Genomic DNA, 17,886 nt, shown 5'->3' on the forward strand with positions numbered 1-17,886 from the left:
CAGGACGCGCTCCAACCCCATTCAACTAAACAACCAGGCTCCTGAGCACCCCTTGTCCCCACTCTCAGCTGGGCCCTCAACCCTGCCAGGTTCTTCCAGGAGACCACAGCAGATGCCCACCCCAACCCATGGCCCCTCTTCCAGAAGCTCTGAAGTCACCTATTGTCCCTCCGATTAGCAGACACCACCGCCTTCCACTTGACAGAGAAGAGATAAAACACCAGGATGTCCCCGTTCTGCCACTACACTCCTTTGTTCATTCTCTCCCTTTCCTTCTAAGCCCAAGGGAGCCTGTGGTTCTTCCATTGGCCTCTGGAGATCAACCTCTTCCCTCTCCAGGGGCCTTGGGCCCTTCTCTTGCCATCACCAGTCCTTCCCCTTTCCAAGCATTTTTTTTCCCCACTGGTTTCACGTATCCCAGGCTAGACTCCATCTGAACATAAAGCAAAAGATGACCTTGAATATCCCGCCTCCACCTCCTGAGTGATAGAATTTCAGGCACATGCTGTCATGCCTGGTTTTATGCTGTACTGGGGATTGAACCCAAGGCCTCACGCATGCTTGACAAGGGTCAAGCTACTTCACCAGTTCAGCCTTTTATTTTAAACTCTCTAAAGATTACAGCCAAAACCATGAGTCCAGCCCGCAGGCCGCAGGCCACTGTGGCAGAACTCCTGCTACCCTCAGCTCTCTGCGCAGGTTCCTGTTGGCTGTGCCCCTAGGCAGGGCTGCCCCTTCCTTTGCCTTACACCCCAGTCATATGTTGGCTGCCTGCTGGTGAGAAGACCCTGCTGACTTCTGCCCCGGGCTTGCATGTCAACGTCACCCCAATCATAGCTGACCTATCCATCTCCCGTCACCCTCTCAGCTCAGGTTTCTAGAGGGGATCACATTCCTCTACCCACCTTCCTGCCCAGCCCCCCTCAGGCTCCAGGGTCTCCCCACAACAGTGGAGCCATTGCTCTTTTCCTCCCACCCCCGCCTGGCCACCAAAGCTCTATTTTTAACCCACCTCAATATCTCTGACTCAGAATCACAGGGCTCCCAGGTAGCTGCTCCCAGCTGCCTAGGCTGCTGCAGACACAGATTCAAAACCAAGGGTTGCCAGCTGGGCTTGGGCTGTAAGCATGCGTTTCCACTGTCTCCTCAATTGTCATTCACTTGGGTAACAATTGTTCAGTTCTCATAGTAGGTCCCTGAATGATCCTTTATTCCTTCTCTCTCCTAAGGCTAAGGTCCCAGCCCCTCATGATGGAGTGAAGACTGGTGTCAGCCACTCAGTGGGAGCAAGGCAGACTGTGGACTATGACTGAACCACCCCTTCCAAACGACGATCCTTCAGCGGTGGGATACAGACAGCTGGGGGGCTGCCCAAGGCCTGGCCTTAGCAGTTGAGGATAGAGCCTGGTATCTGTGTTGCTGACAGACTCCATGCTGTGCTGAGGTTGCTGAGCCAGAGGCATCCTCTGAGGAGCCAGGCTGCAGCAGGATGGTGGCGAGGTGCTCTGCTGTTTTCCTGACAGGCTGCGTGGCCTTTGGGAAGTCACGTTCAACTGTCTGAACCTGTTTTCTTAGGTTTAAAATAAGACCATTAGTCCCTACATCAGTGATCTTGGTGCAATTAGCTAAGATGCTCTTATTTCCTGGGGTCTTTTTTAGCCTAGGTTGGAATGACTGAACTTCCGATCCTCTGACCTCCCTCCCTGCAGAGGGCTGGATTACGGGTGTGCGCCTCCATGTGAGGTTTACGCAGTGGCAGGCCCTGAACCTGGGGTTTTGAGTATGCCATGCAAGCATTCTATCATGGAGCTGCATCCTTGGCTGTGGGATACTATTTCTAACACACTATACGGCGTGTGTAAGCAGCTCACGTGGGCCATTATCCTCACCATCATCACTCTGTGCTAACAAAAGGCCTAACCTGAGAGCTGTGGGGACCCTGTGAAGTCTCTGCCAAGCAGCAATCATCCTGAGAGATGAGCAGACCTGCCCATTGGAGAGTTGACGACCTGGAGGCCAACTCAGTGGCAAATGTTGCTGTTTCCTAACCTGGGGGAGAAGATGGGATTTATTTGGCTCTGCATCCCAGAAGCTGTGGGCTGCCGGAAGGGAATTCAATTAAGGCTCAAAGGGAAAATGGGACCGTGTGGCCTGTTAGCTACTACAGTCTCAAAGAGGACCGGGGGTTGGGGAGGGTAGTGTGTCAGAGATCACTACTGTGACTTGAGGCCTGCAATATGGAAGAAGATGGGGCCAGGAGCCCCAGGATCTCAGTTCTCTTTGTGTCTCTCGGTATTCCCTTTCTCTCAAAGTCCTCCTCAGATTCCCCACAAGTACACAGAGAGGGCAAGGTCAGGCACACTGAAGGTACCACAGAGGCCACAGAAGCGGAGGAGAGGGCTGAGCCTGGAGAAGGAAAGGAAAACAGTGTGGCTCAGAGGCCTCAGCCTGATGCTTGGATGGAAGAAAGGCAGGGACACCTTAAAAGGCAGGCCCAGAAGCCAGGGTACTTCTGGGAGCTTCAGGAGCCATGAGGATTGTAGATTTCCCTGGGAACGAACTGTTAACTATACCTCTCGAAGACATGTCTTCCTCCTAGCCTGGCTGCTAAGAATTCAAGATGATAACACCTTGCTTTTCCCAGGGGTTGAGTTCTCTGAATGTTTTGTCTGTACACACAAGCACAAACTAAAAATATATACACATGCATATGTGTGTGTGCACACAATACACACACACACAACTGCACAACAAGGAACATTTGCTTGCTTGTTCTACAATACTCCAAGTTGTCAGATGCTGAGCTCCCTCAGGCTAGAGCTCCAACATCCAGAGAGAGAAGACGGTCTGAAGAAAACGGGGAAAAGGACCAACATTTAACCAACTTAGATACACTTATTAGAATCAAAGAAGGCTCAGGTCCCACTACCCAGGAGCTGTCTGCTCGTCTCTTCAGGAGAGTGAGACAAAAATAGACTATTGTTATAGAAGAGCACATGAAAACCACCCCACTCCCAAGGGCAATTAGGTAGCCAGCCTCACCTGCCCTTGCAAAAAGGCCTATCAGGGTGGAGGAGAAAATGGGCTCCAGTTGTTCCAACCTCCGGTGGGTTTAGACCACAGTGACTCCAATGAGGAAGTGAAATTTTGCTATCCACCCTGCTTTGCCGAGACGGGTCAGTTGAGCAGTAAGGATCGCACTAAAGAATATGGACTCTGAGGGCCCGGGACCAGATGGGTCTCTAGTTATCCCCTGGAAAACTATCTTAGCAAGGAGGCTAAGAGAGGGCTGAGATCCTTGAAGGCCCTCCCAGCCCGATTCTCCAATCTGTGTGGGCAAAGGTAGGGCACAGTTCACTAGAGACGAGGGACAGGGCTGGACATGCATGGGGCAGAGAAGTCAGAATTTGACTTGGGCCCTGGGGAGTCAAAGCAAGACTGAGGCAAGCTGAAACTATCCCAGCAGGTGCTTATGGTCAGACGGCCTTTAGGGGAGCCCTCCACACAGTGGCATGAGGCAGTAGAGATGTGCGCTAGCTATGTTTCTGTCAACTTTACACAAGCTAGGGTCATCTGGAAGAGAGACTTCAATAGAAAACTTGCCTCCGTCAGATTGCCTGTATGCAAGTCATCTTCTTGATGAATGATCGATGTGGAAGGGCCCAGACCACTGTGGGTGGTACTACCCCTGGACAGGTAGTTCTGAGTTGACAAAACAAACAAGCCACAGGCTGAGCAAGCCATGAGGGGCAAACCCTGTAAGCAGCCCTCCTCCACGGCCTCTGTATCAGTTCCTGCTCCCAGGTTCCTGCCCTGACTTCCCTTCATGATGAGCTGTGATCTGGATGTGTAAGCCAAATAAACCCTCCTCCCCGTGTTGCTTTTGGCTATGGTGTTTTATCACAGCAGAAAAAAAGTGAAGGCAGACAGAGTGTTTCCTAGAACTGAACCTGCTTAGCCTCATTTTGGGGAGGCCAGTCAGTGTGATTACATAAAGGCCGCCGAGATGCTGCAGTGGCCACCACCCACGCTTTAGGACCTTGGTAAAATGCGACCCTAGTCCTTCTCATATTCAAATGGAGAAAACAGGCCAGAGAAGCAAGACTTTAGCTAAACCCACATGGCTAGACTCGCCTTTGATTCTCATGCTCTTCCCTGGCCCTGTCCTAGAAGTTGAGTTCCAAGAGCTTCTGAGGCTGGCACGGCAGTCACTTTATAGCTGTCGGTCCTACTAGCCCTTGAGTTCCTCCATCCACAGCCACCTAGCATGACCTGCAGTCTCCATGAATCCTAACACCGAGAGCTCTTGAAAGGCCAGCTCTGAGCTTCCAGGAGTGCACAAGTCTCTGGCGTTGCCCCTAGGAACTATGGAAACACAGTCAGGACCTTAGGCAAAGACAATGACATTTCAGCTCACTTTCATGAAACCCTTGCCCCAAGCTGGTCCCTGGGGAGGCTGCCCAAGGAACATAGCAAAGAAAGCCTTCTTAAAACTCTACAGGCTGGGCACCAATGGAAAGTTCCCGCCCTGTCTCCTGCATCTAAGGGCTAGCAAGTCCTCAGCAGAAAGATGCCAGAGACGCCCCCACTACTCCAGGACCAGAGGCTATAAAACTGCAGGATCTGGTCTGGCATGGCTCAGTAGAGTCAAGGTACTTTCTCATCAGCTCCACTGGTCAGCAGGGCCCTGCTGGCTCAATTTGCACTAATGGGGTCAGGATTGCAGGCTCAATACCCATTTGTGCAATTAGCTCTGCTCTCTTCTCAGGCTTAGCCCAAGTCCTGACCCTGGACGCTGAGAGAGGGAAGGAGCTTGCTGGGGTTCCACGGCTAGGCAGGATAAGGATGGGAGGACAAACTCCTGGTACGGGAGGACTCACACTTAAGCCAATGCAGGGTGGAAAAGCAAGGACTCCAGGTGGGCTAACCTTAGCTCATCTGCTAAAACTTCTCAGCTAGACTACAATTCTAAATTCAATGAGAACGGGGAGCCTGCAGGTCTTTGCTGTGCCCATGGGAAACACAGGTGTGTCATATCTTCTGAGGGACTGCAGAAAGGAGAAAGCTATGGCTGGCTGGGCAGTCAGTGGCCAGGGACCTGTGTTAATCATTGACAAAGGCTGCTCCGGCCTTCAAGGGGACTGTAGGGTAATTACTTCTGGGCTCCAGGCCACACACTCAGTGACATTATGATAGCAGTGTCTGCCTTCTGGGCCTTGTGGGGAAGGAGAAGGGAGCATCCTCCAAGGCAGCTGCAGGCTCCTTGTGCATACTCAGCAACAGCAGGAGCGGACAGGTAACAGGGCCAGCGGCCTGGGAGTTGAGAAAGCAGTGCTTAAGGAGTGCAGATTCAAAGAGCGAGGGTCTGATCACCTTCCCTCTATGACAGACAACGTCCACCCCACGCAGGTGGCCAAGCTCCCAACCATCTTCCTAGAAAGCAAGCAGGGCTGTTCTCTCTCAGAGCCAGTTCTGACTGGCTTCCTTCACTGGCCGTCTCTCCATACTGGCCTATCGTTTTTGTTTCCCCTGAACCAGACCTTACATGGAGCTAGCATCTTCCCCTGTCAGGTGAGTGGTGGCTCCTCTTTCCCACAACATACGGAACATACAGACTCCCGGAGGGCATGATCCTCTTATCTTGCTCCTCTTCAAGCCGAGAAAAGAACGCATTAGCCAGCCCCGTTATGTATTAATTTCTGAAAGTCTCGTTCACGCAGACATAACACATCCACCCACATGGGTAAATGCTTAGACAGATGCAGAATCACCAGTACAATTATCGGGCCCCCGCAGCTGCCGGGATCAGACCTAGAACCCCTGCTGCACGCTCTCTAGAGTTCTAGGTGCCCTGGGCAAAGGGAGTCCCACTCTGGAGCCCATACTCTCTCCGGGCCCCTTGGGCCTTGCTGCCTGGCTGGGAACACCAGACACCAGCCCCAACAATGAGGGTGCAGAGTAGGGTGGGGAGTGGTCATGTGTGAGACCGGGCAATTCCAGCAGTGGTGGCATTGACACTTATTGATAATTTGTGCTTTGCCTACCAGAGAGGACCAAAGGCAGCTGGCTGCGATGCGAAGAGGCACGGGAGCTCTGGGAAGGCCAGGAGAGCACCTGGCGGTGAGTGTTCTCCATCCTGCTCCAAGCTCTGGACCCTCCAGGAGGACGCGGAAATTGGTTCAGAGGCTTTTGCTCCCAAGCCTGAGCCAAGCCTTTAACTTATGAGCCCCCGATCCCAGTTAAGAATGACTTTTTATCCTGATCATAAGCGGAACCCTGATCCTAATCACAAACTAAGCCTACTGGTCACACTCTGAGTCCAGACCGCATTCTAAGACTGAACCCTGGTTTGCATCAGACACTGAACTCTGACCCTGATCGCGGACTGATCAGGTTCCAGACATCGGCCTCAGCTAAGTACTAATCTGCACACCTACTCCACAGCCTTTTTCTAAAGGATTTGATAACAGATCACAGCACTGTTTCTCTCTCTTATGGACCAAGCATAGACACCCTGGCTATTTGGCCCTCTCCTCCTGGAACAGGGATGTAGATGGTACCCTGGTGTGCTACCAAAATCCCAACGGTCTACCCATCAGTAAGACCTGACAGGGGAGAATGAGGTGAGTGGGCATCTGGACTTCAAAAGTGACAGCCCTGAATGGAGCTGGAATATGGATAAGTCCCCATGCTCTGAACTGTCAGATAAAGGAAGATTCTGCTCCCGAGATGAGCTTAAAACATTTTTCCCTCCCTCTTCCCAATCTCTTTGTATCGTCAGTAGCTGGGCGCGGTGTGCAGTTTACCGCCCAGCTGTACCCACAGCGCAGGTGTATGTTTCCATGAAGGATGAGGCTGGGGTGAGGACCATTCAGGAAGACTTGGCTGGAAGCCCTGTTTGGAAAGCCAGAGGGAGAATAGGGTCTTAAGGCCTTTGTAGAGAGACGTCACATAACCCAGTAGGTTCTGGTTTTGCCTTTGTCGTGAACTTCCTTTGTGGCCTTCTCAGCTCCTCTGCCTCCGTCTACACAAGGATGGCTCTAGACAAGGATTTGCTCAGGTCTTTCCTTTGGGGCGCTGAGACCTAATGGATTTCCTGTACCTGTTAATCACCCCTTTTTCTGAGGCCCTCCATATTTTTGATTCTCTAGAAACACTTGTATAATTAAAATTTTAAAGAGAAGAGGGTGAGGGGGAAGAGAAGGAGGAGGGGGAGAGGATGGAAGTTCAGAGTCCCACAGATGAGGTTCGGATGCCAGGCCTGGTCCTTCCCAAGGATGTGACTGCGAATAAATTGCTCCCTGACCCCCACATCAGCCTCGTCCATAAGATGAACAAAATGAAACCATCTGGGGGTCACTCTGAAGAGTCAAAGAGATAAAATGTACCCAGCTCCCTGAACCACCTGGCATATAGCAGCTGCTTCATGATGGTGGTTAATGGTCTATAAATGACCTGACTTTAGGCTCTCAATTAGAGTGAAGGGCTGTGAACTTTGAAGTGATAAGGGTTTGGGTAGTAGATGGCGAATGGCAAGGCTGGATAGGAGACAGACAGGAAGAGCTAGGGTTCAGAAACAAGATGGACAACTCGGGCCCAACTAAATAGTGAACCACCGGTTTCCCCTGGCTCTCCTGGCTGTGAGGCGGGATGTTGAAGCCAAATCTGTTCTCAGTATTTTCAAGAGAAGTCCCCAACCATACCGTGTGTGTGTGTGTGTGTGTGTGTGTGTGTGTGTGTGGAAACCAAACATCAGGCAGTTTCCTCAATTGTTTCCTACCTTACTGTTTTGGGGATAAGGTATCTCACTGAACTTGGAGCTCACTAATTTGGTTAGGTTGGCTGGCTACCAAGCCCCAGATATCCTCCTGTCTCTTCCTCCACACTGGAATTAAAGGCACAAATAATTACACATGGCTTTTTTTAAAAAAAATTATTAATGTGGGTGCTATGGATCCACACTCATGTCCCCAGTACGTACACAGCAAGCACTTTATTGACTGAGCAATGTCTTCAGCCCCTATAGTGCCATGTCCTATCTTGCTATCTTAACGCATTGACTCAGATCTGTCACAATGCACTATGCTAGCCAAACAGCTCATCTCTGCACTGTATGTGGTCCACAGGATGCTGTTCATCAGTACCCGAGTATTCTCTGCACTGTATGTGGTCCACAGGATGCTGTTACTCTCTGTGCTGTATGTGGTCCACAGGATGCTGTTACTCTGTGCTGTATGTGGTCCACAGGATGCTGTTCAGCAGTACCCGAGGACTCTCTGCACTGTAGTGGTCCACGGGATGCTGTTCATCAGTACCCAAGTACTCTATGCATTGTATGTGGTCCACAGGATGCTGTTCATCAGTACCGAGTACTCTCTGTGCTCTCTTGAGCATTGTCAAGCCAGAGAACTCACCACGTCTCGCTGCTGTCTCCTGCCCTAGCTTTTGATGGCAGTGAAGGTAGAAAGTATCTCTGAGTGCTTTCCTGGCCCTTGGGACCACAGATTTCCAGGTCCCTGGCACTGCTTTCTTAGCAAGGAAGCCTGGCTGGCAGGGAGCATCCTCTCCAAAGCCAAGATAATGCCCCTGCCCTCCAGTGGCCCTCTCTGGCTGGGAAGCATGGATTCTTCAGCATCCCCTGGGCCCAAGCAGGACTGCCTGGCTGGCCTCTGTGGCCTTTCTATTAATTAGCAGCTGACAGCCCAGCTTTGTAAGCGCTCTCAAGTCAGGCTGGAACCACGGCTGCCTCAGTTATACGACAAGCACCCAGGGGACTGGGCCAGGACCTTCGGCTCTACATGATTCCCCCTTGGTATCCTGTTTTGGCAGACACAAGGGCCACTCGAGCTCCTATGACACTTGTCCTCCTCCCTGTTATCTGAGTGGAGGCCAGGAGAGGGAAAAAAGTTGACAGGCAGGCCTATACCACAGAGGAGGCTGCTGTCCACAGCCAGGGGCAGGAAAGGTGAACGCAGGATTGGGACAGATCCCACGCTCAAGGTACTAAGGCAGCTGCTATTCAGGATACCTCCGTCCCCTCCCAGCGGGCCACTGTTACAGCTACCCTGTCACTTCTGGACTCTCATCAACAATGCCACTCAGAAATCTCACTGCAGTACGACATCCTTGTGTACCCTGTTTCTGCTCTCCCTCTCTCAGGCCCCGGCCTCTGACCCTTAGGACAGGCGAGAAGCTGAGAAAGCGGTGGCATGGTGTCCCCTCGTCTCCTCCTGCTCTTCAGCCTCCCTAGAAGACAGCCAGCAAACCCAACCAAACCTCACACAACAGCGCAGGAAGCAGGAGATGAGGCTATGGATCTGACATCCCAGGGCGCAAGCTGATCTCTGAGGCCCAGCCCACCTACCTTACAGCATCCTGCCCTGCCCAGCCGAGACTGGAGCTGGAGGCCAAGGGCTCCATTGCCAAAGGCAGAAGGAACAGGCTCAGAGCTCTGCAAGTATGGCCCACGCATCTGGGTTGTAAGCTCAGGACTCCACACCTGGTACCAGGGCACCAGGAACATGATTACACGCCAGAAGCTGCATTTTAACAAGGTCCCAGAGTGAGATGGATAACATCCCAATGCGGAGCTGCATTAAAACAACCGGAGTTCCACCCAGTGCCACTAAGTAGCCAGGAGGGACTGATGGATGGTTTGGATAAGTGGAAGAAAGATGTGGGAATGCAAAGCCTTACAACCTGAGGAGGAGATGAACAGACAGAAGAGCATTGTTGGGTTTCCCTATGTGAAGTCTGCTACCTACTAGTATGAAATCCTTGGCTCGTAAAACCAAAGGGACAGAGACAAGGCCGAACAGGAGAAGGCAGCCCCCAGACCCATGATAGTTATTAGATGTAGGAGCTAGAAGCAAGTTACAGGGAGAGTCAGATAGCCAAGGGGCTTAGCCCTCTGGCCCAGTGGGTCTCCAGGCCCCTGCACTTCAAGCGTCACTAGCTCTAGCCTTGTGAGGTGGGGCAGGCTGCACAGCTGGGGAGTCCGCTGCCCACTGTGCCAGCCACAGCACCACCCAGGCAGCTCACCTTGGAATTCCCCTCTGCACCCAGGCGCCCTCCCCGTCCCTGCTGCCTGTGCCTGCCGTGCCTTTCACCCCGCTTCCCACGTTGCCAGCAGGAGCAGCTGGCCCAAGAAAGGCCCTCCTGAGAAAGAGCCTCCAAACTCCCAGACCCAGAGCCAGGCTGCCTCCTTCCAGTCCTTCCCAAGCCTGCGAGGGAGAGCACACTGGAGTAAGTCAAGGAATGGGTTGCCAAACAGATCTTTTCTTAGTCTTCCGAGTCTGATCCCTGACTGCTTTTACACTCTGCTGGCAAGGGGAAGTCCAAGTCTAGGTTACAGAGGGACAACCGCCCGGCCCCCACACACACCATACTAGATTCCAAAGAAGGCTGGTGCCCCACCCCAGCAGGGCCTAGACTCTCTTACCATGACCTGCAGTAGAATCCACAGCCATCAGCACCCACATGATTCTCATGGCAAACCCCAGACACGGGAAATTGTGTGCCACGTTGCACGTGCCTATCTATATGTGTATTTTTCTAGATACTGACTTGGTAGTTTCTAGCAGGCTCTCAGTGAGGTCTGACACAGACTGGTGCAGAACTCATGGCTGGAGCCCAGGACAGAGATCCATGTAGTATTCTGAGGACCAAGGGGAGGAAAGAGTGACGGCAGGGAAGATATTTGGCCGCTCACTGTAGACTCTCACCTCTGAGTGCCTACACTTGCACAGTTTGTGTCTAAAGGAAATGAACAAGAGAAGTCCCATTTTTCTGAGCAGGAAAAGTGAGGCTCACAGGTTAATAACTCAAGCAGGGACTAATAGCAAACAGGATGGGGAGGGATGTGTAGTGAGCAATGGCATGGAGCTGGTGCAGCAACAAGAAGTCTGCTTAGGCAAACCCTAGGCCCTGCCATCATCTCAGTGTCCAGAGTTTCAAAGCCTAACTGCTTCAGCCCCAATAAAAGGATGCTTTTAGATCCTTCAGCCTCTTCCTTTCCTCCTGGATTTAAAAGGATCAGGCCAGGAGAGGGCAAGGAGGTGTAGAGAAACCTGCTTTTGCCCACTCGCTACTGTGTAGGGCACGACAGTAGCTCCAGAGCTAATATTCAGATAAGAGCTTCCCTGATAGCCACTGTGTCCACCCACACAGCCCCAAGACAGTCTCAGACACACATCTCCAACATACACACTCCCAGGTCAACTCCCTGAGCCTGGCGTTTGAAATTTTGGCTAATCAGCCTCCAGGACAAAGGCAGCTACACCTTTTCTCAGGGTCCCTGCTCTCTCTTTCCCCTCCCTGTCTTCTTGGGAAACCAGAATTATGTAGCTAATGTGCTATGTGTTCTTAGGGTCCAACCATCAAACCCAGGCTTCAAGGACAGAGCTCTCATGGGAAAAAGGACTGGTTCTGATACCTTGGTCAACAGCGATGGCCCAGGGAAAATGTCCTGAGGGTTGCCACATGCTGGCTTCCCCCATCAACAAACTGCGAGTATGAGCTTCGAAAGGCTAATGGAGTGTTGGAAAGGAAGGGAAGTCTGGAGCCTGGGGTAATGAGAATGGTACAGGCAAGAAGCGGAATAGTCAGGAATCGCCTAGTCTCTCTCAGCCATGGCCCAGGTTCTGGTGACTTCAGCCTTTGACTTCTCAGGGAAGGGTTCCCAGCCCTTCTCTCCCAGGAAAGATGTCAGAAGCAGCCCATCATAGCCAGCCCCGAACTTCAAACCGCAAACTCAATCTATCATAGTTTGCCGCTGATTCTTTATTAAACCAATTCTGCTGGATCAATGCTTCCTGCCAGTCAAAATGATGAATAAATCCTCAGTGGGTCTAGGAAGCACTTGCAGAAGCTCTGGTGGGTAATGATGGCTGTCTCCAGATAAAGGCCCAAGGCCAGTGGCTGAAACTTCATGATTCAAAGCTTGGATTCTCCAGGGGGAGTGGAAGTTCAGAAGGAGTGAAGTGATTTCTAAGCTTAGATTCAGCTAGTCCCTTGTCTCATTGATTTCTGAAGTTAAGATTAGCTGTTTGGGCCTAAGAAGAGGAAGGGGCATGACCACTGCCCTCCAGAGACGCACACAGTCTGCCTTGAATCGTTTTCCTTCCTATAGGTTCAGCATCAGCCAGCTGCAAGGCTGGGCTTAGAAGCTGTGCACTTCCAGCTGCTAGTCTCTGCTGCTTGTTGCCAAAAAACCTATATCAAATCCCAGTTGGGCTGGCAGTGGCAGTGCGAGCCTTTAATCCTAGCATTTGGGAGGCAGAGGCAGAGGCAGAGGCAGGTGGATCTCTGAGTTAGAAGCCAGCCTGGTCTATAGAGAGAGTTCCAGGACAGCCAGGGCTACACAAAGAAATCCTATCTCAAAAAAAAAAAAAAAAAAAAAAAAAGGAAAGAAAGAAACAAAAAAGGTTGGCCTATTATTCTGTTGTCTATCTGTCTTTCTGTGTCCACCCTCTCCAGTGTCCCCAAAGCCTGTGTTGGTGGAGGCTCTGCAGATAGGGGACTGCAAACCAGCAGTTATGAATGTCACAGCTAAGACTCGGAAAGCTTTGGCTGGTGTGTGTGTTGGGGGGAACAGGGAGGGGGTGCTTCATTCCCAGATCTTGACCATCTAAGGGAAGATGGGTGGGGAGGGCAAGGCTTTGCAGCCAGGAGGTTCTCCATCAGTGCTTGTAAGCATGTAAGACATGCCTGGGGTTGACAATGGGCTTGAAGATAAGAACCGTGAATAGAAGTTTTCCCAGCACAATGATGGGCAGAAAAGTTGAGCACTTGATGGGAGGACCTCAGCAGTCTCAAGTGATGGTAATGGACCTGACGGTTACCACCACTGAGGGAGGAGAAGCCTAGGATACCCAGGGACAGCGGGGGGCAACATGGGAGCGTCAGGTCCCACTCCTAGACACAGAGGCTCACTAATGATTCTGAGGAGGGTCCACCTTTGCTCACACAGTTTGAAGGCTAGAGCTCTGTCCAGCAAGCCTACCGCCTCCTTGCTATCTGAGGACAGGAGGGTCAGAAAGAAAGAACAATCAATTTCTCAAAAGGAAAAGGGGAAAGGAACCCAAAGAGGCTGCCTCTCTATTCACCACCTATTTTAAGCCACCAAAGTGTTGTCTGACTGGTCATTCCCAGCCAAAGAAATCTCTCTCATTGGATGGAAAATAGCTTTGCTCTCATTACAAATCCAGCTTCCCTGGAGTTTGTAAAGAGGCTCTGGTCGGCGAAATGTTCCTTTATACAGCGAGGCCAGCAGGTAGGCAGGCAAGGGAGACAAACGGGGCAGGACACCGAGAGAGACGGGAAGAAAACCCGGTTAGATCTTCATCTAAACTGGTGGGCTAAGAAAGCCTCAGGAGGCCGTGAGCGAGAGCTCAGAACCATGACCAGGATAAAGGTATTCCTGCTGCAAACCAGAGGCAACTCACAGCCTCTCCTTTCACAGAGTCCAGTCCACAGGCCCGGTTCATATCCACTGCTCAATGGTATTGACCGAGGAGGCAAGAGGGGACAGGATCCCCTAGAGATGGGAATGAGACACTGGACTACTTGGGGACCGATAGCTGCACGTCGGTCAGGACACCAGACATCTTCACTGACCACTGTGAGCAAGGTCATTCTGCCCTGACAGCGTAAAAGCTAGCTGCATCAGGGTCCCTGCTCCTGGCCCACCACTCAGCATGAGGGGCTGGGTAAAGTGTGCAGAGGGCTTTCATCCTGGGCCTGAGGTGCCAGTGACCTCAGTCCTCCAGGAATCTGGCTGCAGCTTCACAGGCCCAGCAACCACATTAATACCTGCAGTCAGCACCCAAGGAGCTGGCCCAGCTGCTAAGATGTCTATCTCCCTCCATGACCCTTCTCTGCAAGCTGAATGACCTGGAGCTGCCTCTAGGATGGCCACCTTGACTCTGCAGCCTCCAAGGGGGAGGTGCATGGCTTGGATAAGCAGAGCCCTACCCGGGCTGCAGGCAGGGCTAGGCCAGGCACAGAACACCTTTGAGCTTGTCTCCAATGCAGCCCAGACCTTGGAAAAGAGATGGCAGGAACCTGAAGACTGAGAAAGTTCCCAGTGCGCTGCAGGGGTCCGGGGGTGTCTGCGATGCTACAGGCACCCCCACTTCTCTGTGAGCTTCCAGCACAAGGAAGGAAAGTTAACTCAGGCTGGGAGGCAGGACTGGGAAGAAAGCATGCCTTCAACTGTACAAGGAAGGCATCCACAGCATCCCCACCTGGCCTCTTACCTGAAGTCGCTGTAAGGGTGGATAATCCAAAACCCGGCTGACTTAACCCTTTCCTGCTCACGCTCCACCGCTTTCTGACTGCCGAACATCCTTAGGGAGAATTTGTTGACCCCAGGTTGCAGCATGGCACTGAACTGGCGCTGCATGAAGCCGCTCTGGCCCAGGCGCACCTCGGCCTCGGGAAGAATCTGGTCACTGGCGGCCGCGCCTCCCTCCACTTTGATAGCGGTGTCCGCCGAGGGTTGCTCGCAGGAGGTGGAGGCCGGCTGCGGCTGCTGCTGGGGCGGCGGCGAGGCTGCGGGCTGTGCCGCGGCACCGGGGCGCTCGGGCTCGGCCGCCAGGCCCGGGGGCGTCCTGTCCTCGCCGGGGGACGCGTCGCCCTCGGCGGCGATGAGCCGCCGCTCCTCCGCGGAGTCATGCAGGTGCCCGTGACTGCTGCCGCTCCCTGCTCCACCACTGCCGCCGCCCCGGCTGCCCAGCGAGGCCAGGCTCCCGCGGAAGCGCCTGCAGTCACCGTTAGTGCTGGACTTGCCGGCGCTGCGGCCCGGCCCCTCGCTGTCTGCTGCCCCGAGGGCCGCACCCCGGGACTCCGCGGAGCCGGCGACCACCGAGGGCGAGGGTGAGGGCAGTGGACGCAGCCGGATGCTCCTGCGGCTCGGGTCCTGGCGGCCCCCGGCCCCCTCCTCCTCGCCATCCTCTTCCTCGTCCATGATCCACGCCTTGGCCCCCACCTGCTGCGGGAGGCTGTAAAGCCGCTTGCGCATAGACGGCGGCAGCTTGTCCATGGTGCCAGGGGCTGGGCCAGGGGCAGTGGTGCGGGTGCGGCACAGTAGACCCGCTCCAGGTGCACCGGCCAGTGGGGACGCGTCCTTCGCTGCCGACCCGGGGCCGCCTCAGGAGCCCATGATCTCGCCCACTGCGCGCCGAGGGGAGGCTCCTAGTCCGGCCGCGGGTCCCCGGGTTCGCCGCGCTGCGCCTCCTCTCCGGCCGGGCTTGGGCGCGGGGACCCCAAGCTCCCTCCCTCTCTTCCCTCCCTCCTGCGATCAGGGGCGCGGCGCGCGGCCCGGCTCCAGGCGCCCCGCCCCCGCGGGGAACAATGGGCGCGGGCAGCAGCGGCGCTGCGGCCGCCGCGCTCCGGGAACCGCTCTGGAGCGAGAGCGCACTGTCCGCGTGGCTCCCGGGAGTGCGTTCGGCGGGCGGCTGGGGCTGTCAATGTGTGTGGCCACCCGGGCTCTGCTGCTGGCCACCCCACGATCTTGCCTTGCCTCCTCTGGCTGAGCCCGGCGGGCGGGTCCTGGGGACTCCCGCCGCAGCCAAGCGGAGCCCAGCGGCCCGCCGGGCTTACATCAGCGGCCGCCTCTCCCGGAGCGCCCTCCGGCAGCGCTCGGGCTCCCGCGCCCCGGAATATTCATGAAGCCGCCGCAGCTCGCGGGTTGCCATAGGAGCGGCTCCCGCAGCCTGGCCTGCCTACCTGGGCTTCTTAAAGGGGCAGCGGCGCCCCAGCCCAGACATAGAGGGGGGCGGGGGGCGGGCCTGGTGGGGGGCGCGGGGCGGAACCTCGCCAGCCCTTAGGGACTGAGGTAGGAGGTGTCCTTACTCCGGTGCGCGTAATGATTTCTGCTGACCAAGGACTGAGAGCGCCCCCCCCATGAGGGCTCCTTCTGGGGCTCAATACCGGGGGGCGGGGTTTCCCAGTCTCTCCCGCGAGCATGGGGCTTTCCTAGCCGAGCCCGCTCTCTTTACGCTAGGGTCTCGGACCCTCCTCTGGGGAGGCGTGTCGGTCGCATGGCTGCGGAGCGGCTGCTTTCCCGCAACTCGCCTGGAGAGGGGGTTTCCGGAAAACGCTTCGAGTCCGGGCGGCTCCCAGGGTTTTCCTGAGCCACAGGCGGGGGGCGAACCCCGCGTGGGTCTTCCCCAGCGTGGCGCCGAGGGCTTGCGGGAAACTCTCCAGGCGCGCACAGGGCGCGCGGATGGACCCGGCCCTGCGAGGTAAGACTTCGAAGAAATGCGCGGGCAGCGGCAACCACAGGCTCGGGATCCCGGCGGCGGACTCCCCACCTCCCACTACCCAGCGTCTTTCCCGGAGCGATTCGATGTGGGGTTCCCAGACCCGGCTGTAGCCAGAAGGCTATGAGCAGGCTCCTCTGGCGACCTGGCACTCTGAGGACTGGTTTTGAATCCCTCGCCCTGTGTTCTCATCCAGTTGAGACACCTCCCGTATGCACCGGCGTTAGAGGGTTCCACCTCCACCCACTCTTTCCCCTCGCCCAGCATCTGCACAGCCCAGCCCCCATTTGATCCCTCTCTTGAGATCAGTCCGGGAATGCACCTGGGCGTCTTCTCTCTCCCCGTGTTACATTCTCGGCTTAAGGGCAAATCCTAGTAGCTCAGCCTAAGGTATGGTACACTAACACTTCAGGACAGCGTGTAACACCCCACATTAGCTTAGAAATTGGGTGAAGGGGCGGTTCTCCGAGGGAGAGCTGGCCAGAGAAGGTTGGAGTCTGTGGTACAGAGACAGACCCTCAGCAGACAAGGACAGGAAGGCAGAAAACGGCCCCCAACTCTCTGAGGAATAGCATGAAGTTTAAATTTGAATTCTTAGCCTGCTTGTGTCCGTACACACACCCAGAGTGGGAATGTTGGAGGCAGCCGGTTTTGGGTGGTGGGCAGACTAGCGGGGTCTTTTTTTCCCCAACCCACTGGACCGCAGGACTTCGCATGGGGGGTGGGGATAACCAGGGTGATGACATCACCGGAGCTGGCATTTCTACTTTTGAGCAGTTCTGAGCTGACAGTTTCCCGCACCGATGCTGGGAGGCATGATCTCTCAATGTCCTTGGGTCTCCTTGAGGAGTGTTCTTAACTGCCTGAGAGCCCTGTCTGCCCCGTGTATGAAGACCTTCCTTTAGCTCACTCTCTAGTTTCTCTGTTCCCCAGAAACCACTCTGCAGTGACCCAGCTGCAGGATGGCAGCACACACAGAGCATCTTCCCCTCTAGGAACGCTTTCCTGACCACCCAGACCTTGGCCATGTCCCCACTTCTGGTTCTTACAGCCAGCAAGTCTCCATTAATCTGAGCACCAATGTCGCCAAGCAGGCCATGTCCCCAGTTTCTTAAGGGGAAGACAGAACTGACTTCCTCTCAGGAGCCTGGGCACCACCATAAGGGGTGAACAAAAAAAAAAAGTCAGAGCAATTCTACCAAGAAGCAAGGGACCCTGGAAGGGAACTACTGGTGATGAAGGGAACCCTGGGAAAACATGAAGGATATGACTAAGTTTCTGTTTCCTAGGAACCGCTGCCCCAGGCCGGACAGGAGCCTCCTGTTTTCTCTACCTCTAACCTCATCCACCTTCAGTACGATTAGCATCGTCCATCTAGAGCCAACTTTGGGTGTAGAGCTGACACGTAGATAAGTTATAATAACCCCCACCGAGGCGGAGCCTCTCCTGTGTCTTCCATATAAGAATATTAATAGAGGATATCTGTGGTATGCCAACAAAACTTGAGGGGGGAGGGGACCTTTGTGGGCTCCATGTTAGGAGGTTGAACTCATGCTTTGGAATAAAGGAAAAAACCAGCAGCTCAAGAACTACGTGCTAGAAGCTAGATCCTTTCTCCCCT

General features: G+C 54.3%; 1 protein-coding gene across 1 annotated transcript in view; it reads right to left on the reverse strand.

The window, feature by feature from the left end:
• Hcn4 (hyperpolarization activated cyclic nucleotide gated potassium channel 4) overlaps positions 1–15,646 on the reverse strand; it is a 42,105-nt gene extending 26,459 nt beyond the window's left edge. Inside the window, exon 1 of the mRNA XM_075965713.1 lies at positions 14,259–15,646. Coding sequence (XP_075821828.1) covers positions 14,259–15,043 — 785 coding nt within the window. The 5' untranslated portion in view covers positions 15,044–15,646. The remainder of the gene's footprint in view (positions 1–14,258) is intronic.
• Positions 15,647–17,886: the final 2,240 nt, after the last annotated feature.

Source organism: Microtus pennsylvanicus, chromosome 3 (genome assembly GCF_037038515.1).
Source record: "Microtus pennsylvanicus isolate mMicPen1 chromosome 3, mMicPen1.hap1, whole genome shotgun sequence".
Taxonomy (NCBI): domain Eukaryota; kingdom Metazoa; phylum Chordata; class Mammalia; order Rodentia; family Cricetidae; genus Microtus; species Microtus pennsylvanicus.